Source organism: Bolinopsis microptera, chromosome 11, assembly GCF_026151205.1.
Source record: "Bolinopsis microptera isolate Bmic1 chromosome 11, MBARI_Bmic_1.0, whole genome shotgun sequence".
Taxonomy (NCBI): domain Eukaryota; kingdom Metazoa; phylum Ctenophora; class Tentaculata; order Lobata; family Bolinopsidae; genus Bolinopsis; species Bolinopsis microptera.
Genome location: NC_087082.1, coordinates 12,744,485 through 12,769,421, shown reverse-complemented (window position 1 = coordinate 12,769,421; position 24,937 = coordinate 12,744,485). Strand labels below are relative to the sequence as shown.

General features: G+C 38.6%; 2 protein-coding genes across 2 annotated transcripts; both read left to right on the top strand.

The window, feature by feature from the left end:
- Positions 1–7,324: 7,324 nt before the first annotated feature.
- On the top strand, positions 7,325–20,759 carry LOC134823463 (myotubularin-related protein 2-like). Its single transcript, XM_063834927.1, has 15 exons — positions 7,325–7,404; positions 7,655–7,780; positions 14,459–14,633; positions 14,806–14,860; positions 15,098–15,267; positions 15,486–15,610; positions 16,684–16,774; positions 16,912–17,020; positions 17,165–17,265; positions 17,498–17,609; positions 17,806–17,940; positions 18,179–18,257; positions 19,320–19,495; positions 19,656–19,819; positions 19,983–20,759. Exons 1-15 carry the CDS (start codon positions 7,371–7,373, stop codon positions 20,104–20,106), a joined length of 1,776 nt encoding a protein of 591 aa, XP_063690997.1. The 5' UTR covers positions 7,325–7,370; the 3' UTR covers positions 20,107–20,759.
- On the top strand, positions 15,681–16,183 carry LOC134823464 (U6 snRNA-associated Sm-like protein LSm6). Its single transcript, XM_063834928.1, has 2 exons — positions 15,681–15,822; positions 15,955–16,183. Exons 1-2 carry the CDS (start codon positions 15,704–15,706, stop codon positions 16,079–16,081), a joined length of 246 nt encoding a protein of 81 aa, XP_063690998.1. The 5' UTR covers positions 15,681–15,703; the 3' UTR covers positions 16,082–16,183.
- Positions 20,760–24,937: the final 4,178 nt, after the last annotated feature.

The window sequence follows — 24,937 nt, the reverse complement described above, 5'->3', positions numbered from 1 at the left end:
AGTGTGTCAGTGTCACGTGTTAATTATGAGCCAATCATGGCAAACTGCGTGACAACTGATATAGCGTCCGATAGAGGGTGAGCTCAGAGTTTACAGTTGATACATTCTTTACATCCACTGCATATTGCCGTGGGAATTTAGAAACAGAAACTACACTAATTAGCTCACTGTACGATTATTGCGATTGAATTCATCGTTAATGAATTAAACCGGTTTCAACTATAGTTCTAAGTAACTTGTAAGTTGTTATCTTATGAAATTTCACATGGAGACGATACAGAAACTGAAAATATTTTAGAGAACTCCGGGCTATATTGCTACTGGTCAAATTAAATGTCACTTGTTAGCGGGCTATATCATGAGCGGGCTGTAGAGATATCGGGCCCTTTGACAGCGGGCTGGTGAGAGCCCGCTATGCGAAAAAGCGCACGCTGGTGGATATACTATGCTATACAAATAAAATCAATACATGTTTTAACCAGCTTACTTGTTACAATGGTCTATGGCCGATTGCTTTTTTATTGTTATGACGTTATATACATTGTATGCATAAAAGAACAGTACAAATATACATCATGCACAATTAATACACAACAGAGATCAGCATGGTGAGCTGCACGTAAAACAAATTATAGGCACACAATTACCATGTGCCATGTGCGTTCCATGCGCATTATTTTGCAACTGCGTGCACAGTGCATTCTAAATTCATTTGCAATTTGCGTTGCAATTTTATTTTTAAATGTAAATTCATGCATTATAATCAAACTACAAAAGCTTACCCGGCAGTCGACACATCAATCCCTATGCGCAGCGTTATTTTTTGGGCGCACGTTATATCAGATATCTCCGCCAAAAGCACATTCAATTTGATACGTATGAAATATGTTTATAACTTCCTTGATTGTGCATTAAGTTTCCGACCAAAATTGAACAGCTGGAATCGTTTAAAATCATTTTTGAGAGGCACCTCGACAAAAGCTTCTCACGCTATTGTGCTTTTTATGTAGAAATACGTCAGTAGCGTTTTTGAGCTTGTTATTCTCTTTCAAAAGTTGAAAGTATTCCAAGTGATTTGTATAAGTGCATATATATATTAACTCTAAATATAATAGTAGGGGGTGCACACGATAAAAATAAACTTGCTCGGATTTTTAAAATTTTTGTACCATTGTTTTCTAAAGCATAGAGACTGTGATGTGTGAGAATTTTCACAATACCAAATTTGTCATACCTTTTTGGAAATATCAGTGAGTTTCGCCTAAGTGCCATATTTTGGAGCAAAATTAGGTGTAAAAGTCGCGTAATTTGACCAAATTCGTTGATTTTTGTCGTGGTATTTGGATATATATCCTCGGTTAACGGGTGATACTCGTAAAATATCTGTTCCATAGGTTGTAAACCTACAAATAGGTTGTAAACCTACAAATCCTCTGTTCCTTGAATGAGATCATTCTGAAAATTAGCGACGACCTTCCAATAGGGCTTTCACAACTGTCCGAAAAATTTGGGGGATATCGGAGTTGATATCGTAATCAAAATGGGGCAAAATACGCTGCTTTTAGCTGTAACATAATGTTTGATGGTTGGATATGCTTTACCTGAGGACCCCAGGCTATTATATTCATTAACATAAAGATTTGGCGGAATGACAGGCTGAGCGCGGCCCAGTAAGATATGCTTTAAATTTTTCGGACACTTTCCTTTATAAGTCTATGAGTAAGCTTACCAATTTTTGTTGCAATCGAAGGTCGGGAAAGATACTCAATATCTATTTGTTTGAAGAAAATTGTGCTGGCCGAAATTAGCGCTAAAAAACCATCTTACAGTCGGCACGCGCGGCTCACTGTCGATGGTGCACTACCTAATAATAGTACATTGCAAAATAATTTATCTCGATTCAAGATGTTTGAAAGAAGTTACAGCAATGCGCGCAATTTGGGGAGTGTGCTTTTGGCGGAGATATAAACTGCGGCTATTTTTGTTTTCGGTGCGAGGCGTCGCGCGCAGGGAGACTAAAGTGCAAAGAAACTGCTGCTAACTGCTGCTGACTGACAACTGCTGCTAATTGCTGCTAACTTCTGCTAACTGCTGCTGACTGCTGCTAAATGCTGCTAACTGCTAGTGCTGCTGTCGCGCGCGCCATTAATTGCAGCAGTCAGCAGCAGTTTTTTTGCGTTTTAGTCTCCTTGTGCGCGGCGAGCTTCAATTGCGATCAATCAACCGTACAAAACAGTTTTATATAAACCCCATTCCATAATCCCAACCCTAACCTTGTATCACGCGGTGACCCCCACTGTCGCTTCACTATAGAGTTTCTACGATACAGGGGGAGCCGCGCACTCGTGCACTGCGGGTCATACAACGTATGACAACCCTAACCCTAACCATAAACCCGAACCTTGTAGCGCGATGCACTACTGGGTCGCGCGCGCATCAAATAATGCTTCTCGCAACCACTTCGGTAGATCGGCGAGATGCACCATTGTGCCTCACCGAGCTGCGAAGGATTGACATCGTGAATCAAACCCGAACCTATCCATAACCATAAGCTACCATAACCCTTACCACAACCGGCCCTAACCCTAACCCGAGCCTTAAACAATTTGTAGGTGATGGACAGATATTTTACGAGTATCACCCGTTAAATAAACAATTGAATTCATTTTTACTAGCCTTCTCTGTTCTCGCAACCACGGTAGATCGGCGAAATTAAATTTACCACTTAACTGGGCCTTGCCGAGCTGCGAAGGATTGACATCGGGAATCAAGTAGATCTACCAAAGGTGGCTACGAGAAGAATTATTTGATGCGCACGTCGCGGTCCAGTAGTGCATCGCGCTACAAGACTCGTCGACGGTCTAATATTTGAAACAAATATTTTACGAGTATCACGACTAGCAATAGACTATCTTGCTAGTCTTGCTAGCTTAGATAGAGCTTATTCAGAGTGAAAAGTATAAATTTATATTTGCATCCTAATCTTGCACTGTCTACAGCTAACAAAAATCCTTCATGTGTATGTGGAAAACAAAATCATATCAACCATGAGGGTTGAAAAGTAGTAAAAATAGCAGAATTAGACATAAATTTGGAGCCAGTTCTTTAAACTGGTTTAATTATACTACGTAAAGGGTGTTTATAAATTTTATTTAGTTTTCTATTGAATGCAAAATCGGAGCCTAAGTTTCACTTAGACACAATTCACCCAGAGATACGATAGCTGAACTCTAACCACACTTAAACTATCTAATGGAACAAATAGACAGGATGGTGCAAGATCGTTCTGATCGCTGCTGGACAGCGCTCCTACTAAATCGCTCGCCCAAATTTTAAGAAAATTCTTGTGAAAAGGCCCTTTGGGCATGAAAGTGATCGGAAGCGGTGTATTTTTGGACGCTGATTCCGAATCACTCCCATGACATAGGGTTAAAATGCTTCCCTGGAGAGTTGTGGGCAAAAAACCGTTTTGGTCACGTGACAGGCTAGTAAAATACGAATTCGATTGTTTAGGACTCGTGTTAGGGTTAGGGTTGTGGTAAGGGTTATGGTTAGCTTCGGGGTTATGGTTAGGGTTAGGGTTGGGATAAGGGTTTATGTAAAACCGTTTTGTACGGCTGCAAAACCATAAAAACCAAAGTCACATGAAATTTTTGGGCGAGCGAATTAGTAAGAGCCGCTGGACAGGGCATTCACAGGTGTAGGGGTACTTCACTCTCAAGCTCAGTTGATCCAACAGTGACAAGAGCATCTTGCAGATTTACCAATCTCACGATAAAAACAAAAAACGGAGTACAACGGAGACCTCAATGCAGAAAAGGCTACTTTCACGCCACTGGTGTTCAGTACTACACAGGAGGAATGGCGTTTGAGGCTTCACAGTTCCTAAAACATCTCGTGGAAATATCAGACTTAAGAAAGGCCAACGGTACTGTGATGTGATGTCATTTGTCAGACTGTGTTTTGATTTACTCAGAACTTGTATAATCTTTATCAGGGGTTACAGAGGTGCCACATTTTAAGATTTCTTTACTGAAGATTCCTGAAAATATGGTGAGGGGTTCTTGAAACATATAAATGATACAACAGTTTGTAGTAACAGAAGCTTTCGAAAAAAATGTGCTGTTCGTCTTCAGCTTCGAGGAATCAAATGTTTTGACAATTTTTTGCTAGAAGACCCTGAATGGCTTGACTTCCAGGCAGTGGCGTAACGTTGCCTGTTGGCACCCCCCCCCCCCCCCCCCCCCCCCCGCCGAAAAAGCGCCCCTTCCCTTTTGGTGCCACTCCCTAAAATTGAACAAATTGGGTGATTTTAGAGGATACGCCGGTAAAATCTCTAAAAAAGTGTGTTTCTAGAGCAAAACGCGCAGTTTTGCTAGTACTTTAGTTAAGTTTTTGAAATTGTCCCACATTCAAACGACGATTTGGCGCCCCCCTAAGACGCCCCCAACCCCCCCCCCCCCCCCCCCCCCCCCGCACAGCAGGGGTCAGCGGGGCCCTTCGTTACGCCACTGCTTCCAGGTGGAAAGGAAGGTTCCTAGTTTCTGGTGGGAAGAGAAGTTTCAAGTAGGGAGGATGCTTCCTGGTTATTATTAAGCTTTAAAAACTAAATTTCGTTGTGAACTTCCTTTGGTAGTAAAACTTTCCAGTTGGAAGGAAGCTTCCTAGAGGAAGGACAGTGTATACTCTGTGATACTTACTAAGTTATGTCACTCCTATGTTTTATATATGTTTCACTTACCAATGTGAAAGGTAAACCAAATCGACTAAAAATATCTCTCAACACACGAATTGTGTCCGCTGTTTATAGATGTTCAGAGCTGAAACAAAATAGTTATGATCATGGTATCGTGAGCTTTAAACGCTTCGTTATTGTAAATTTTAATCTTACACAGCTGTTGCACACTCATAAATTACATTAGCTTTTTGCATCAAATTTACTTGTCGATCTTTAAAGTCTGAATAGAAAGCCACACAACAGCAGTGTTTAACATTTTTAGGCACTCTAGTACACACCTGGTCATTTGAATACACACCTGGTCATTTGATTTGAATAACCCAATTAAGTTACTCTTGGTTTAGTCCAGTGGGAGACTTTATTATCAAACTTTACACAAATCCGAAGTAGTAATATAAATACATCCTAGGGATCTGATAAGTCTACGTGAAGAACTCTGAAAACAAACTTAAATATTTAACCCAAAAAATTAAAGTATCAGAAACTAAACAAATTTCTCCAATGGTTTCTGTTCGAGGCTTTATGTCGAAGTTCTGTCAAATCTGTCAAATTACACAAATTAATATTTCTTTTATTTAAATCACTCAAAATGGTTTTGAAAATACTGATCTGATGTCTACCAATTCTCCCTTTCATATTCTCCATACTCTCAACAGTAAAACTCAATGCTAGTTGGGGTGGGGAGTTACAATCACTTCTAAGGATATGACCGAGCATTTTCCAGCGAGACTTAGCAACCCTCTCTGTTAATGGAGTCACCCCACAACGAGCATAAAGGTCTCGGTTACTGATGATTCGAAGATAAGTGGAGTTCATTATCCGCCTCAAATGTTTGCGCTGACACACATCCACTTTCTGAAGGATTTTCTCTGGAGCGGCCCAGCTATTGCAGTTGTACAGCAGTACTGGGATAACAAGGGCCTCGTATAATTTCACTTTGGTGTCCAGTGAAATTCGGGACTTTTCCAGCCAAACTTTGTTGTACTTTTCGAAAGCAACATTAGCTAGGAGACTTTGGGTAAGGAAACTGATTTGGCCCCCAAGAGGGGTCAGATCACGTCACCAATCAGTGACGTATAATTAGTGATGTGATCCATGGATTGAATATAATTGACCTAGAAATGGGCTAGATCTGGGGTAGAGTTCATATGACAGCTCTGTACATAGAAGCTATAAACTAAGAAGAGAACATGATCTCTCTGCTCGATTCACAGATCACATAGGGACGGGAACCTTGCTAAAGGAGGGTTTACGTATCAAGGGATGTGAGACGTACGTGCCAAAGGCATGCAAGGGGAGTTCCGATCAGGTCTTAATATGTCGCTAGATCTTAGGTATAATAAATATTGGATGATAGAAGGTAGTAGTATCGCAAAACCCGAGTGAATTGCCCAAAGCCCTCTGTTCAAGAATATGTTCATGCTACAAAGGAACAACAAGTTATAACAGACTATCATCTGGATCGTCTGACTGTTGGAAATACTCCTTTCAAGAAGAGGATTTCCAACGGTTACTATTTCTCAGGTGGTTCTTGCATAGGCTAATTGATTGGTTCCCCAATGTCAGCTTCTCTCATTTCCAACGATGCTTCAAGCTTGTATGTTAATTACTTGATGACGTATGTTTGTTTGTTTGTTTGTTTGTTTATAGAACCCGTCCCTAATCTCGTATCAGAAAATGACTGAACTCAGGTCTGAGTGTGAATACGGGCAGGGACAAAAGGATTTCGCGATTATTTTGGCCAAAAATCGCGATATCGCGAATTTTAACAGACTATACATTAAACTATACATAAAATTTGTCGCAAATAATGGAAAAAATCGCGATTTCCTTTTGTCCCTGAATACGGGTGGTACCTGCAAGTGTGTTCATTAAGCATTTAGAGTTCTGTAAAACTGCAGTTACAATTGTGCTAGAGTATTTTTAGTATATGCGGTCGATATCAGGTCTAAATCCCTACATGCTTCCAAATTTTTTAATCTCCAGCTTTCTGCACAATGCACTGGAATGTATTGAAAAATAAATAAAATAAAATAAAGGGATATATAAATAAAATCAACGATTTAATGTTAGGAAGGTAAAATTAATTCCCTGGTTTCTTAAGTCAGCTTTATAGTCAGAAAATAAAAGTATGTAGCGTCGATACCAAAACGATTATTGAGCGATGATAGCTAAATAGTTGGTTCCTGGGATGACGTATATGGTGGTCATATCACTCCTTACCCAAAGTCTGGCAGCCGTTTAGTCCTGATGAACCCATTGTGATCGGTGTGCACAGGATTTGTAGTTGGTCGGTGGCAAAACATATTTTTTGTGCCGCCCCCTGCTGAATTTTTTGGCTGCCCATCTAAAAATTTGCTAATTAAGTCAGTAAGTAAGCCAGTAAAAATTATGACATCACATCATCAGTTCATCACACATGTCTACAAAGTATCATCACATTATATGAAAAAATATATAAATATTTCTTCAACATTAATAATTTATCGAATACAATTCAATGAAATATCATGCACGTGATACCCTCCAATGCTTCACTGGAATGAAAGTTGATCACTGAAGCTATTTTAAGACTGCAATATCCCAAGGTTATGTAGAACTGTTTTAGCGAGATACAAAAAAGTCTGCAACAATGCAAATGTCTACTGTCGATGAGCATGAAACAGGTATGAAGTAAACACTAAACAGTCAATTAGCCCTTGCATAATGCAAATTGCATAGGACAGTTCCCTTCTTTCAATTTAGATTTGTTTCTTAATGTATGTATACTAATGACAATTTATATTTATGTAAATGTATATATACAGTATGTAGGCGGTTGTTTTTAAAATAAAAGTTATAGTCAGTCAAGTTCATGTTTCACATATTTTGTGTGCTCTAAATATTGATTGTATACTCATTTCGCTGGCTTTTCAGGGCAGTATGAACAAAGTAAGGAAGTGGATCGGGTTGATGTTGTAGAACAGGACCGAGTACCCCAGAGCTCTCACCAACAGGCTCATGGTTCCTTCGTTCAGCTACCTGGCGAGAACCTCACCCTTCGTAAGTTCATTATGTTTGTTAGCTTTTACAATTTACACAACTAACTTTATAAACATTCTATTCTTCAGTTCAAATGATTAATCTCTGTGATCAGATTGAACTAAAAGCGTTACTTAATATCAAATGATACAAGAGAAACCAAATTATTTTGTATGGATATTTAACAAATTAAATGATAAAAGTGTACTGTGGGAGTCTTCACATAATATAGGACTTAACATACAAGAGGGTAGGAGCTCTATTAAGATAAAATAAGTTTGTTTTCTTTGAAATTATACTTAAAGTTAAGCTACTTTGTCATGCAATGCAATATATTATACAAATGTATACCAAACAGCATTAGGTTTAACAGGTTAGATCAGGTCGGGGAAATTTTTAATCTAGCTAATTTTGGCATTCCATATTCAGCACAAGCGTAGTTATTAAAAAGATACTTATTGTTAGTGATGTTGAGAAAAATGTTTAAGAAATAAATGTAACGTATCAATTATAGTTCGTATAAATGTAGTTTAAAAGCTTTAACAACTTTATAATTTTACCAGAGATGACAGATCTGGTAAGATTTAAAGATTTAGCGTGCCCACAGAATATTAACATTTATTAAGGAGGTTTGCTAGATCTGGAAAATTCCGTTCCTCTGCTGAAAAATTCTATTACTTACCATACTTACCACTTTAATCTAAATTCAATATTTGTTTTATTTGAAGATTCAATCAATCATTATATTATATAATATGAGAATTAAACCTTCAATTTCAGCCATGCAAAATTACACTGTCATAAAAAACTAGTGGACAAAATGGTATTGCAATATATGTAAGTTGCATACTGTGTGGCTGGATGATAAAGTTCTTAACTAAACTATAAAAATAAACTTGATTATATAATAATTAATTCGGCTGATCCAACTCGGCAACTCATAGCAGGAGCTACATTTACGTTGGGGCCGCAATATAAATATTAGTATCATAATCTGCTCTATATATATAATCTGCCCTGGCCTGGTGGGACAAACACTGAAGTGTAAAGTTGTTACTTCAAAGTTCATGTAATATTAACTGTTAAAATAAACTATATAGTTTTATTTTGTCCTATAGAATAATCACGTTCAGCACACCGAGCCACTGCTACCAGTGAGAGGAATATCTTTTTTGTCTGACTCAGTGTCCGGACTGTGTTGAGGTAGTCTTCTGTAATTACTTCTGCAGTGCCTAACTCCGCAAACAATCGCAACAACCAGCAAGAGGAACACGACTACAGCTCCCACGCACATCCCAATAAACACCATCTTGTTAATCTCCAGCTCCATCGGTATTATATCACTCCCGTGGTCAGGTTCACATTTAGCAGCACATTTAGCAGTTGATTTGAGAAGAGCGCTGTACTTGTGTGTGATAACAATGCCGGTCACGTGGTTAACCAACTTGTTGTTAATGTAGAGGAACATTAAACACGTGTCCCAGTCGTAGAGTGGTCCTCCTCTGTTCACAATCCTACAGTTCAGTACTTTGTCATGGAATGTGAGGTTAACTGCGTTGTGGTACTGATTGTTGATATCAGATATGTAGGTCTGTGTAAGGAGAGTGTCGATGAACAGAACACTGAGCAACAGCAAACTGAAACGAAACATGATGAGGTTATTTTGTGGAATGGACCCTTGCCACTACATGTTCTCTGAAGCAGTGAACAAATTAGGGTATCGTGTTACAATGATCTAATATTTCGGACTGACTGCTACCTTTTAAAGGTGCCACCTGGTGAAGTGGTACTGTGTAGGATTATGTAGCCAATATATACCCACTTCCATTGTTGTCTGCTACATTACTGGAGGTTCAAGCAATTTTTAATTTAAAAACTGTTGCAGACCACAAACAAAGATAAGGAGACTACAAATTAAACTTTACCGCCTGTTTGGCGAGTGTGATATTTAAAAACGGGTCACAGAGGTCTCTAATCTCATTAAGTGGTTCACCATGCTGCACATTTGAATATAACGGGTACAATTCAATTTAGGAAGTGTCTAAACACTTTCTGAGGAAGTCCATGATCTGACCAATTGCGATTATAAACCTTTTTAGTCCTGCTAAGTCCTTTCACACAGTGTGAATCACACTGCACACTTATACTGAACAAGATCTTTGTTCAAAACACAAAATGTTCTGTATATTATGGTTAATGAATTTTACGAAAATGTATCGATGTAGTGTTAAGTAAAGTTGGAGCTAATTTATTTATTAGATCTTGAATTGTAATCAATGAAATCGTTTATACTTTTTAAACCCTGAAACTGATTAGCATTGAACACAGTACCGTTCAAGTACTGGGTGCTCTGAACAAGTATATTGCTTATCTGCACGTGTCTGTAGAAATTTGCTGTCTTTGTGTTTCTGAAAAAGCGCAATTAATAAAATACCAGACCAATCCTATGACTGGTGAAGCTGGAGTAGCTTTAAACCCGCGATGGGTTGGCATCTGCCTCAATAGAATATCACATTTTATTTAATAACAGTTTATTCTGATAGTCATATATCAAAAATATCAAGAAACATAAATACATTATGTTAGATCGTTCACACACAAATATAAAAGTAAAATGAGTCAATATTAAAGGGATTAAATGAATCAATTTGTCTCATTTTCATTTTTCTTTACTCAACAATGAATATTCTCTAATATTATCAAGGCGGTAGAAATCCAAATATTTTGTTAGCTTCTGAGCAAACCTAGCAATTTAACCTTGGAGTTTTGCCATTTTGTTCGAGCCACAAGATTACAACGTTTGATAATGAGTTTAATTCTCATGATTGAAGTATTTAGTTTATACCGTATTAAAATTGACACTGCTTAAGCAAGATACACTGTTAAGGCAATATAATAAATCATACTTTTGGCATAAACTTTAAAAATTTTTTATAGAAATGAAAATGTTAGAATAAACAAGAGTATTATACCCAACATTGACCGGCGAACTGATAGCTACTTCAGGAGCAATGAAACTACAATCTTCTAGATAAAATGAGTCATAGTACTTTCAGCCGGAGCCATCATAAGTGACATAAATCTAAAAGATAGTATGGTTAGTTTCTAAATATAAACTCAAACTCTGAAAAGGAAACTGCCGTGAAATATGAAACATCAACAAAAGGACCAATTATTTAAAAAAATAATTTATGGAAAGCCCCTCAGACAAAATAAAAATCAATTATGCAATAAAGGAATCTTAAAAGGGTTTGTACTATTCATTCCTGAGGGGCGGAGGGAATTTAAGGCATGTATATATATCGGTGCTCCTTAACATCTAAACTACTAGGACTTGAATTTTCTAGGATACACACTGAAACACTATTGTTAAAATTTTTCTTCTGAGTCAGTCCATGCTCTATATGGAGGTGGAGTCCTACGCAGTTTGAGTCATCATCCGTGTCAACCTTTTGCCCACTGATGATCTTGTAGAATGCTCTTCTGTGTTCGCCAAACCTTACCCGTAGCATTCTGGTGGATTTGCCTACGTATGGTTTCTCACACAGTTTACATCTGATCAAATATATGATCTTGTAAGTGATGCATGTACCTGGTGCTGGTTTTACCCGTTTCCCATTGATGCTGATTTGTGTAGCACTATCAATAGACTCACACGTTGCACAGTTCTTCTTTCTACACGGCCTTGTTTGACCATGCTTATTCCCCAGAGCTATTTCTTTCACCTTAACCAACCGGCTTTTGAGGTTGCTTCCTGTTTTCTTGACAAATTGGAAGAACTTTTTGCCATTCTTCTTTTCTTCAAGGGTGTTACTCTGTTGTTTTGAGTCACTCAGGTTACAAAAACTTCTGGTCTTCTTTAAGTTCTCCTCATACTTTTTCACTGTGGTGACAATGTCAGATTCACTTCCATAGGTTGAGACAACCCTTATTGGTAGGATATCTGGCTTCAGTGTGTTGTCCTTGGGAGGTCTTCGTTCAAGGTTTCTTTCTGAGTTGAGAACTTTTTTGCTAATGTTGTTCACCATTTTTGAGGGATAAGCAGCTGCCTTGAATGCTTGGCTTAATTCACTCAATCTGGTTTCCAGTCGTTCTTGTGAGTTGATTATTCTCCTGAGTCTGATACACTGGCTGTAAACTATTCCACTATAAATGTGGTTTGGATGTGCACTGCTAAAATGTAGAAAGCTCCTTGAATCTGTTTCCTTGATATGGAGGGCAGTTTGTAAGTTTCCCTCAGGGTCGAAACAAAACTCGATATCTAGAAAAGCCACAGGCGTGCCAACTTCCTTCCATTGGGATTCGTCAATGAGTAGCCCATATTCTTTCAAGGATTTGTTTACATCGGAAATCCACTGGTCAAATTTCCTTTCAGTGCTGTAGAAGAAACCTGCACCATCGTCAATGTACCGTCTTACAGTCCTGACTCTCTTCATCATGTCAGTGTTACTGTAAACGCATTTGTTCATTACATAAAATACAGTTATGTTGGCCAACTGCACACACAGACTTCCACCTGTAGGCACTCCGTTCTTTTGGACGTACCACTTGTCTTCGAAGCATCCAATAGAGGATCTTAGACTGATATCAACGAGGTCGACCAGCCAATCACAGAGTGCTGGTGTCCAGTCTGGTCTGGTGGTATTCATTGCATGATGAACGGCTTCCTTGACAAGTTCAGGGTTTAATGAGTCGTAGAGAGCTTTGAAGTCGAAAGTGAAAGCTCGGAGGGCTCGTTTGTCTGTTTCAACTTCATTGCATACTTCAAGCCATCTCAGTGCGTCCGTTGAGTCAGTCAGTAAGTCTTCGCAATAGTCCTTTTCAAGATTTTTGAAGTACTCACTGGCCAAGAAGACATCACTCCTTTTTGCTATTCCTTCCTGTAGTGCAGTGACTAGTCTCACAGGGGGCTCTATGCCTGGCACGAGGTCTTTTCTCTTCAATTTGTGGATCTTCAAACTCGGGTAAAAGTAGGCTTTTCCTGGCTTGAAATGTGAAGAAGTGCTCTTTGCATTGGTCTTATCTTTCCCCTCTTTTGTGCTATCATTATCAGAAACACCCATGACACTTTTTGCAGTCATCGGATGGATAAAACCTTTCTCTTTACCTTCAACCCATTTGAGGAATAACTCATGGTGTAATGTTTGGGTGAGATCTTCCTTCAGTTCAGTATAGATATTCGGGTTTTGGAGCTTCTCAAGTGTCTTCTTCCTTAGTGTCTCTGGGTTGATAATGATCACTGCACCTCCTTTATCAGCTTGAACAACGGATAGTTTTCCCTCATTGTTCATGCACTCAAGCCATTTTAGGCCCTCAGTCTCTTCCTTTGACAAGTTCTTCTTTGTGTCGCCTCTTGTAGTTTTCTGAATGGTCAATCTCTGGTCAAGGTCCGCCTCCATACTCTTCACAATATCATTAACACTACTGTCATCTGATGACTGTGATGAATAGTATGATTTTTGGTAGAGTTTTGGTGGTATTTGGGGCAGGTTCGGGGTTTCAAACTGGTCATTGCTGTTAAGTGACTGATTTGAAGACTGAAGGATCCTGTTCGTTGTTAAACGCATGTCCAATCTTGTTCCTTCAACATCAAGAGAGGGTGTAGGTACAAAGCCCAACCCTTTTCCAAGTACACACACAGCCCCGGGTAGGACAGGTTCATTCACAAGGATGACAACAATTCCGTCCTTTATGAGTCTTTTGGCTTCTTTCTCAGTTCGTCTTCTGTTTATCTGCTGTCGGTTCTTAAAATTCACACGCTTCTTATTTCCCTCAATGAGTTGAAGAGTTTTTAATGTTTTTCTTGGCCACCTCTTCCACTCAGTTTCCTCTTGTTGTTTGTAGAAATCAAGTTTGTTTTGGTGTTTCTCCTTGGTTCTCTTAACCTCAGAGGGGACTAACAGGATTTTTTCGTGTGCACCAGCCTTAAAAACAGAGGTCATGTGTTTGATTTCATTCAGTTTGTTTTTGATGGCCTCTCCTAACATCAGTGTCTCTAGTACAGAAAAATGTTTAAGTTTAGATGCATCAGGGATAGTAGGGGCTCCTTTAACCCGAAGGGATGGTGGTGGGCGTTTCAATTTCACGCAGTTTCTCAAGAATTTCAGTTTCATTTTCAGCAACTGAAGTTTCTGGAAGATGTTAGAATAAAAATATGTGATAAATTAACATTAGAATAGTACGTTGAATTTTACAGACTAAAGTTGAGAAATGCTTTGTTTTGGCAACGAGTTGTCACCTATTCAAACTGTGCGATATAACAATTGTCCATTGTCATTATGAAACAATTGTTCATTATCATACTATAATTGTAGGTAGTAAACGTGCCTTCGACAAATTGTTAAAAGCACAATGGAAAGACGGAAATTCTAAACTCACATACAAATTATACGTGGATTTAGATCCTCTTTCTCCACTGTGACATAGCTTTCATTTCTAAAGCACGCTTACAGTGGCACACAGGTCACAATCCGAATATAACGTAGTTGGAACGCGCATAGACATCACTGTGTTCTGCATTACGCCAAATAACGCGCGTATGGACGTACGTGCGCGGTCTCTCGATCGAAGGCAAATCTAACACACTAGATAAAATTAGGGTTAGCTTTACAATCAGTGGATAATTCAAATATCCGATTTGCGTTGATTGAAGAAATGTGTTAACAGGTGAGAAGAGATATTTTAACATGTTAATTTCAGCCCAAGAAGTCGAGTGTGTAGATGCATGTTTTGATGGACACATCAGAGGACAGCTCCGGCTCACAAACTATCGGCTATTTTTCTCCGCTGCCGAAGGAGAACCGCATGATATCGACATTCCTATTCATTCTATGCTCAAGATAGACAAGAAGAGTCAAGCTGAAAATTCTTACAGGCAAGATAAACCCCGGTTATTAACCTGGGTATATATCAAAATCAGTTTAAATATGCCACTGATTTCGATTGTACATACACTGATTTATAGATACAACTTTACTACTTTATCCGGACGTCGTGTTCCTCTGATACGTTAATTGTCGTGTTACCGATGCGATTTCCCTTTGTAGGTTGACAATTCAGTGCAAGCAGTTTCTGTCTGTCCAGTTTACAGTTAACAAACAGGTTAGTTACATTTCCTGGAACTTGTAAGTTTTCAGCACTTTGATTGCTACGCACTAATTACTGCACCAACTTATACACTCGGACATGTCCAACTTCTCCGGGTCACTGTGTTGCAATGTGTTCAAACCTGTACAGTGTACAAACCACTCAGATTGAACTTCAATACAAGAGTAGCTTAAATCTTACTGATGATATTTGGAGCTAATGATTACATATTAGTAAAATTCTGTCTGACAGGAACGTAAAAGCAAAGATCTGTACCAGTGTCTGGTAAAAAACGCCTTCCCCGGTGACGAGGGAAAAGTGTTTGCGTACGAGTACCGTGCCAGGAAGATTAAAGAGAATGGGTGGGAAGTGTACGACTTTGTGCGAGAGTACACCCGCATGGGCGCTCTACGCGACAACAGGTGGGTTTAAGTTTTAATATTCAAGCCTTGGTGATGGTCAGTTTTTGGTTGCTAAGATATCTCTTCTTGTTCCGAATCCCACCATGTGTGATCATATTTGCAGTTGTAGATTAACTATGAACAAAGCTATGGTTGAGCCTTTGCGAAACAACGCAAGATCAACTCAAACTAAAAGATAAAATAGACTGTCTAGTGTCTACTAACACTGCCTCCCCCAGTAAGTGGCGACACAGCACATTGAACAAGGACTTCCAACACATTGACACCTATCCGGAGGATCTGATAGTTCCCACGTCTGTGGCTGACGAGACAATCAGGAAGAGCAGCTACTTCAGATCTATTGGTAATTCTTTAAATAGCTAATTTTAGATGAGATATATGAATATCGCTTCCGTACCACAAGAACAGAACCTAACCATGTTACCATTTGTATAGAATGTCTACAGTAAGGAAGCAAACCCCAAATGAGTTCCTGAAGCAGCTTATCGGACGCCCAGTCGTTGTGAAACTCAGTTCTGGTGTAGATTACAGAGGAATATTCGCTAATCTTGACGGGTTAGTTTAATGCATACTTCTTTATTAGTTTCTACCTTTTTTATGAAAAATTCTCCTGCATTCTTAACCTAAATACTTGGCCTGAAAATATGCTCAAACATTTTTGTTAACCAAATGTGTACCCCTTGTCAGGTACATGAACGTGATACTGGAGCAAACAGAGGAGTACATGAACGGAGAGCTGAAGAACAAGTACGGGGACACATTCATCAGGGGCAACAACGTACTCTACATCAGTGCTCAGAAGAGAAGACTGTAATTCTATAAGTATTGCAGTGCTTAGAGAAGATTAGTCGTAAAGTACTGCTCAGAGAATGTATTTTTAATTTGCATATTTACATGGCGTAAATTACCTGAGTTTAAATCTAACATTATTGACATGGTACTTTTTATCATCAGAGACTCCTTACAGCATCTTGAAGCGCTCTTTTATTCAGTCAATACAACCCGTTACGTGACTGTTCAGTCTGCTGAGACTGGACAGTACGTTTTGTGCAATGTTAAATTATCTTTAAATTTATTATTTGATTTAATACACATTTTTTATCTTTTATGGCGTTCAGTCAAAGTTTAACCTGATTTTTATTGATCTCAAAAATGCTTTTATCATTAAACATTTACTGGCACATTGTGGCCAGTCCCCAATACAAAACCAAAGAAATAATAATTTTACGTCAACAGTGTGATCTGAGATTAATAATTTGATATTTAGAAGAGCTATAAAACTTGATGATTATCAATATTTATGTTCATTATAATATGTTGAAATACTTTATATTCTTCCAAGTAACCTGTTAAGTTATTGACCACGTGTAAGGTATTTAACCACGTGTAAGGTATTTCACCACGTGTCCTCCCCAGGTCGGGTACCTGTGTTGTCCTGGTTACATCCTACTAACGAAGCTAGCATTACTCGCTGTTCTCAACCTTGTGTCGGACTTTCTAAGAAAAGGTTTAACACAACTACAATAACTTTTTTTTCGGTAAAATTGTAAGATTCACTATATAACTAATCATTAGGCAACATCTTCATCATTTTATTTTATTATTTATTTATTCGTTATTTTAAAAATGTTTCTCCACAAACAGATGTGAGGAGGACGAGGCTATGATAGCGGAGATAAGAAAAGCGACCACAAAATCAACTCACATCTACATCTGTGATTGTAGACCCAGTGTCAACGCACACGCCAACAAGGTACTAAATCATACTTACAGCGTGTTTCTTGTTATCTTCCTGAGATCTTATAAATAAGCAAATTGATCGTTCCAGATAATCCCTAATTAATTAAAAACATCAAATAACACTAAGTCAAGTATTCAACCAGTATGTCTCTGTCAGGCGAAAGGTAAAGGGTTTGAATTGCCGGAGTTCTACGAGAATATTGAGTTTAGTTTCGGGAACATAGAGAACATACACGAGGTCCGAGCCAGCAACAACAGGTACTGATGGGGGGCGGGGGCTGAGGAGTGAGGGGTTTATCACAGCGTGTACATGAGATTACAGTCTCGTGCTCTGATCCACACTGTTTCTGACATTATTCACCTCTGGAAACTTTGTCTTTAAAATAGTATCAAGTTTTGCTTATATTTACTTGTACCGCGTGGAGTACTGTTAGTATTTAGTACCACCCACGTGACATCTCCTCACGTCACATATGTTGTGTCACCCCAGGTTGAGGGATCTGGTAACATCTCCTAATATAGAAGAGTCGAAATGGCTGAGCAACTTGGAGGGGACAAAGTGGTTACAACACATTCAAGCAATACTACAAGAGGCTGTGAAGGTATTGTTATACTTTTCCCTCACTCTCATTTTACCGGAAGCTAGGAAATTGAAACCTTGTCTTTAGACTTTGAATTTAAATTCAGTTTCTGACTAAACTTCTCCTTCAAAATTTCAACTGTAGCTGCAGTCTATTAGACCTGATTATCAAGTTTATTATCACAACACGTGAAATGACGTCATGATAACCTGTTCAGGTAGCGAGTATTATAGAGAACAAGAAGTCCTCAGTAGTGGTGCACTGTAGCGACGGCTGGGATAGGACCTCTCAAATAACCTCTCTTGCTATGTTACTGCTGGACCCTTATTATAGAACTCTGCAGGGTTTCGAGGTCAGTTCCACATGTTAGGGATAACTGCGCGCTATTGTTCTGGTACTTGAAATCTAGTGAAGTGTTGGCTCATTGATTAAACCAAATCTTTAGCTTCGTATCTGATAAACAGGTCACATCTAACCTGTTAAAATCTTATTGCATCTAATATCATCCATGCTTGATGAAATAATAACATGTTACACCCAATAAACTTTCTCAACTCGCCAAATAGCTCAAAAAACCTCACCAACTACAGGTACTGATAGAAAAGGAGTGGTTGTCATTTGGTCATCAGTTCCAGGCGCGCCACTGTCACGGAACTCAGGATATCACCAGTAAGATCAGTCATTTTTATGATACAACTTAGACGATACTTTATTTAAGTTAAAAACTGTTCTCAACTTTTCAAGGGGGGTTCACCCTGATTTTTTTGTAAAACTTGGTTTCGAGATAGCAGTTGACCAACAAACTAGGACCAGTGACCGAACTTTTGAGGGGGTCCCGGACCCCAACCGCCAAACGGTGCTCGCGGGGCAGCCACGCCCATATTTGGTCCAAATTAGGCCCAATTTAGCCAAATACCCTGAACATGCCCAAAATCCAGATTTTAGGTGCTTTACTTGTAGCTAGTGGTCCCTTGAACTCGTATATGAATTTTCATCAAGATTGGACAAAAAATGACTGAGTTATGAGCAAAAAACCATATGACCATATTTGGGCATACGCACCAAATTTGATCGATTTTTGCCCATAAATTGGTCAAATATCAATATTTTTGAATGAAACCAACTTTATATGGAAGGTAATCCTATACTACACATTCTCTATGATTATCAGCTCAGTATCTACCTAACTGTGGATGCTGTGTTCAAATAATCGCAAAAAATGAACAAAATTGCCCATATCTCAGTTTGCGATATTTGCAAAAGTGATTTCGCTCAAAACAATAGAACTCAATAGGGTTTCAATATTTTTGCATGAAATTTTCAGAATCAACGTAGAATCGCATTTCGACCTTAAGTTTTGGGACAGAATTTTGAGTTAGGCCTTGAAAAAAAATTTGGCGGCCAAATTCCAAAATTCGCAATGCGAAATTCAGAGTTCAGGGGACCACTAGCTACAAGTAAAGCACCTGAAATCTGGATTTTGGGCATGTTCAGAGTATTTGGCTAAATTGGGCCTAATTTGGACCAAATATGGGCGTGGCTGCCCCGCGAACACTGTTTGGCGGTTGGGGTCCGGGACCCCCTCAAAAGTTCGGTCACTGGTCCTAGTTTGTTGGTCAACTGCTATCTCGAAACCAAGTTTCACAAAAAAATCAGGGTGAATCCCCCCCCCCCCCCCCCCCCCCCCCCCCCCCTTAAGAAACCCCAATTTCTTAACTTAGACCCTCTCAGCGGACTACTCGCCCATCTTCATGCAGTTCCTGGATTGTGTGTGGCAGATCACACAGCACTACCCCTACAGCTTTCAGTTCAACAAGTACCTTCTCACTTTCATCGCTCAACACCTTTACTCTTGTCTTTACGGTACTTTTCTATACGATAGTGAGAGACTCAGGCGGGAAAATGAGGTGGGTTATCAAGTAAAACTACTTTTATCTTGTCAATTATAGCGATAGTGAATTAAGAAGTTTAAATACAATTTTTCAGATTATCATAGGTACACAACTTTCACTATAATTTAGTGGCATAAGATGACGTCATCATATTTTATAAAAGTCCCAATCCCAGGTGAAGACAAAAACACAATCCCTGTGGTCGTATGTAAACAGTTTTAGTACGGAGTTCCTGAACCCCCTGTATAAGGAAAGGAAGGTGTGTATTCTTCCCATGATCAGCATGCGGACTATCAGACTGTGGAGAGAGAACTGGATGGCATACCACCCCTTCTACAGGTATTCCAGCTCCGTCTTATCGCACTAGATTACATGAAGTGGTTCGGTGAACGTGAACCAGGTTTTAGCTAATTATAAGTCAGTAATTAGAATTAAAAGTGAGTTTGGTGAGTTACTCAGTTACGTGCTGGTTCAACCCAAGCTGACAGATACTCTATTCCAGGTTCCAGGATCCTCTGTTTGAAAGACTGATGGAGCTGGTTCACTTGAGAGAGAAAATCCAAAGTAACTGCGACGAACTGAGAGCTAGACATCAAACCACTGTCAAGATAGCTGTCTCGTCTTAATCCCTCTCTTCAGGGAATTACAACCTGGAACCTTAAATTTGACGTTAACGGTGTGGCGTTATAGGGTTGTTAAAATTTCGTACGATTTAGTTTAAAGATTGAAATATTATTTGATAAAACTCGATTAAGAATGTTAATGTGTTCATTGTAATACCTTGTTGTTAATGCGAGATGACCTGTTTTGTAAATTTGTAGACTGATAATGATAACTTCTGTTAATAATGTTATGTTCAACTTTTAGTGCTCTGATTTAAAAATAAGTATTTACAATTTATCAATATCTAAACATTCAATGTTGGTAGGTCATCATGGTTATTAGTTACTGTTTTAAGTTTTTGAAAACTGGTTAAAAACGAATTAAGAATATTTAGAAATCGTTACGAAACAATTTAAACTCTTGTTTATTAACAGCTTATTTTAGGAATATGTACGATACCATTAACAATATGATGTATATTAATTATTCATTGTTCAAAATTTGCATTTATTCTAAATAAATCGATGCTGTTGAAAGAAAATTTCCTTCAAAAAGATAATAGAATCATTTTATTTATTTTACTTATAACACAAATGTTCACAGTTTTGTTCTTAGAGAGTACCGTTTTACTGATGACACATAGTTTACACAACATAATTGAACTTTGCACTTAATAAAATCATATTGTTTTCTTGTGTCTGTGTTATATCACCTCCAACTGTCATGATGAAACTGAGAGTCAACTTTCTCACCATGAATGTCTTGAGCTGCACTGCTGTTCAGTGTTCTTGTGTCTCTGTCTGTTATATATGAAGATAGTGCTAATAAGTTGGCAATGATAGCATGTTTGCTAGTATCAGCTGACAGCTTTATCTGTGTCGGTCAATAATTAGTAATTACAGTTGCCCAATCTTCCTGTTTCAGTGGCTGCCAGACCTTGGGCTTGGGTCAGGAGTGATATGAGTCGAGCAGTCAGATCATGAGATCATGTTTACTTCTAATGTACAGCTATGATTTACAGAATTGATATGTGAACTCTACCCCAGATCTAGCCAATTTATATGTCAATTATATTCAATCCATGGATCACATCACTAATTATACGTCACTAATTGGTGACGTGATCTGACCCCTCTGGGGGGCCGGATCAGTTTTCTGACCCAAAGTCTCCCAGTGGTTTCAGTCTGTCGATCTTAGGGTGGTGTCTAAGGTTGTTGTTGTTCAGGCGTTCGATATATGACTATTGACTGGGGAATGTCTCGCCTCCAAATGGTTTTCATCGGTCAAGCTAGTTGTCAGTTCAGCATGTTTCTCGGTACCCCGCTACACGTTGCATCTCTATTATCCCTTGTTCAGACCGGCCGTGGGAAATGCAACGTGTGTCAACACGGTATAATACCACGTGTTAAAGTTTGAAACTATGATGTCATGGACGTAAACCGTTGAGCAGATACCCAAATTCTGAGTTGTTTCATTCTACAATAGTAAAAGACTGGGTTGAGTGTGGTGTTCAGTACTGTACAGAATACATCCGAGATTAACCAACTGTAGTAAGCCATAAAGGGTGTCGAGTAAAGGGGACCGGGGTACGCACTCTTGTAGAGTAACACGTTCAGGAACCACGTGACATTGTTCAATAGGCAGGGCAAGTTGCAAGTAAGGAACAGAGCGGTAAACATTGCCATGGTTACAGCAGCTTGGCGTTTCTTCTGGTTTCTTCCGGACACGTGACTTTTCCGTAATAATTTGTAGGCGAATATTGTAAAACAGATTGCAGTTAGGATTGATGGGAAACCAACGTATATAGCCTCTATAAATTGGCTTATGTATGACATTGGCTTTGAATACAAATCATAATAGCAATAAACATCAAATTCATAATAGCCATACCATTTATCAGGGCCTCCGAAAAAATAAATCAAGATATTCCACAACATCGAGAATGCTGTGTATGTAACAAATGCGGCAATGAGGGACTTTTTATTAATTTCATAGCGTAGAAAGATCAAGGTCAATGTCCGTGCCACACTGAGTAGCATTACCAAGAACATTGACATCTTCTGAACGTAGTTAAATACTACAATCCAAGCCACACAAAAAGTGTTCTCACTGAAAATTCCAGGTCTTCTGGAGTTGTAAAGTGCTATCATGACGGGAAAATGAACAACACAAGTGCAGATGTCAATACTGCACACTATTGTATAAATGAGACTGGAGAAGTCTCGTCTGCTTGCGGAGTAGAAATAGATAAGAGAGACCAAGTTACCAGGGAGACCGACTACAGTGCACAGAGTCAGAGTAACTGCTAGAAGGGTGTCGTATATCCTGTATTCTTCTTCTGAGAGGAGGTGGTTCAGGTTAGGAATGGGTGTAGGAACTGGAGTTGATGTTGAAATATTTAATGCCGTTGCCATAATCTTCATTTTTCTGCAATTATAGGAGTTGTTAGAGTGAAATCTACTATGGGGTGACATTTTTATAACTACATATTTATGGCCTACTGAATACTGATTCAATGATAGAACATCAAACAACATTGGGTAATATCAGTTAAACAAGAGTCCAAGCTTGGTGACCACACTAGTCATAACTTCATAAGGTCTCTTGCTATTATCTATCGAAATTAGCATACAGAGCCAAGAGTGGGTCGTTGAATAAAAGAATTAAGACCCAACGTAATTGTTTTCCTGGCAAATTTGAGCCATTAAAATCAGCATAATAAAACTCAGCCTTGTTGATAACAACATGTATATTGTTTAGGGCACCAAATTCTATATTGTCTGTATGGTTATAATTCTTAAATATCAGTATAATTGATAATGACTAATTGTTATTAAAAGAAGCAGTCCATATAATATTGCTGCTTTTCTGCATTCAAAATGTATCACATTTCTCAACGTACAAGCATTATCAAATATTAACGTTACAGCGTCCAACGGAGGGGTGCTAGAAATTAAAGTCCCAATCTTTGAATCCTATAGAAAATGCGAATTCCAGAAGAAATTTTAGAATTAGAGTCCCACTAGCTTACTAAGACGTTGTTATAAATCAAAAAGTAGCATCTGTAGAAATGAGTATCTTATAGTGCTATAGGGATCTATGGTAAAGTTCACTACCTCTTGCTATAAAAAGAGCTGAGCCCATTTATACCTGACATATGTCCCACCAATAGCCGAGATCTAAAACCTGTCGGTTTCCTGGTACGAGACCACTTAAAATTCACATGGGGTAATTGCAGGATAATATTTCACGTTATAACTATAAGACATACATCAGTAGTTTTACAAAACTTTACAGAGCACAAGATTTATGGTGGGGAAGGTTATCTTCAGTGCTACCTATAACACTGTATAACACTGTATAACTCTATAATGAGTCATACCTTCTTTTATATTGCTGAAATCAGGGAAATGCCCAACTTAAAAGTCTATTTTCTGTAAACCATGTGTATCCGACCGGATAGGCAAAATAAGTTCAGAAATACGTTACAATGTAGCTGCACCTTATTTATATTCCCGTTAAAATATCAATTAACATGAAGTCAATAAATTGATTTAATACTAGTACTACCGACATTGACAAGCAATACTTACTTATCTCCTCGTCAAATAAAGGGACCCTTTAATTTTGCCACAATATCATTATACCGAGCTATCCTCTATAAATTGTATTACAAAAGTAATTTATGTAGAAAACAATAGTTTCACACGCAGCCCGCGGGCATAATCACATTCATTGATTCAGTGAAGAAAGCATGAACTAGGAGTCTGGATTATGGAATGGGAGAGCCATCTTCACGAGATTTGTTTCATTTTTTGTTCTATTTCTATACTGTTTCCTTATACTGCAGTATTGTTTGACCCATTGTTTTATGGAGAATTATGTGATTAAAGGCGGAAGCCAAAAGTTTTGCGTGTGGCTCGAATTCTTATAAAGGTGTGTAGCATTGGAGCTAGGAAACGAGACATAAGGTGAGTTGGCAATTAACTCATTGTTAAACTCAAAGCTGTGAGGTTCAGGCCGTAATGTGCTGCAGAGTGTTAACATGTCCATCTGTATCCATAGAAGCGACACAAAAGGCTGGAAGGTTATGTACTTGGAGAATGAATTTGATACGATGAAGGTAAGCGAGAACGGACAAATTGATATAAAAAAGGCCAACAATTATTTACAATGACATTTTTTAATACGAAATATGTGTGACTGAGCCATGGTAATCCAGTGTAGTCGGGACTTAAGTCGACTGAGCCAGGACTCAGAGACTCAGAGCGAGAAATTTAAGACTCGAAGCGAGAAATTTACGACTCAGAACAAGAAATTTAAGCCATCGATCCGGAGGGGTTGAGCCGATAATCCAATTTTGGAATCAGTGACCCAAAATTATGGGTCAAGTTGCAAGTGTAATGTCAATGATAATCTACTACTTATTACGAGTCAAGACTCACAGCCAGCTCGGACTCACGGATTACCTAATTACCTGTTTTATGAATGTCAAAAGTGGATTTTGGCTTTAAAAATTAATGACAATGTCTGGTCAGAATTATGTCCGTTCACGCAATGTCCGGTCAAATTACGTCCGATAAGGTATATATTCACTGGATTGCATCGACTTACTTTTAAGAATGACCCCTTAAGTCAGGAATAAACTTCATCAAAATATTGTAAATACCATTGTCGGCATTTTGCTCATTAAATAAAACTGGCCGCTGGGTCATACAGATAGTAAATTATGAACACGAGGACCGGCAAATCATGTTGTCGAAGTCGTTTGTCATTGTCATGCTGCAAATTAGTCAAAATGAATCCGATTGATCACACAGATTTTAATATCAGGTTCCTATAATTGCAGGTGCT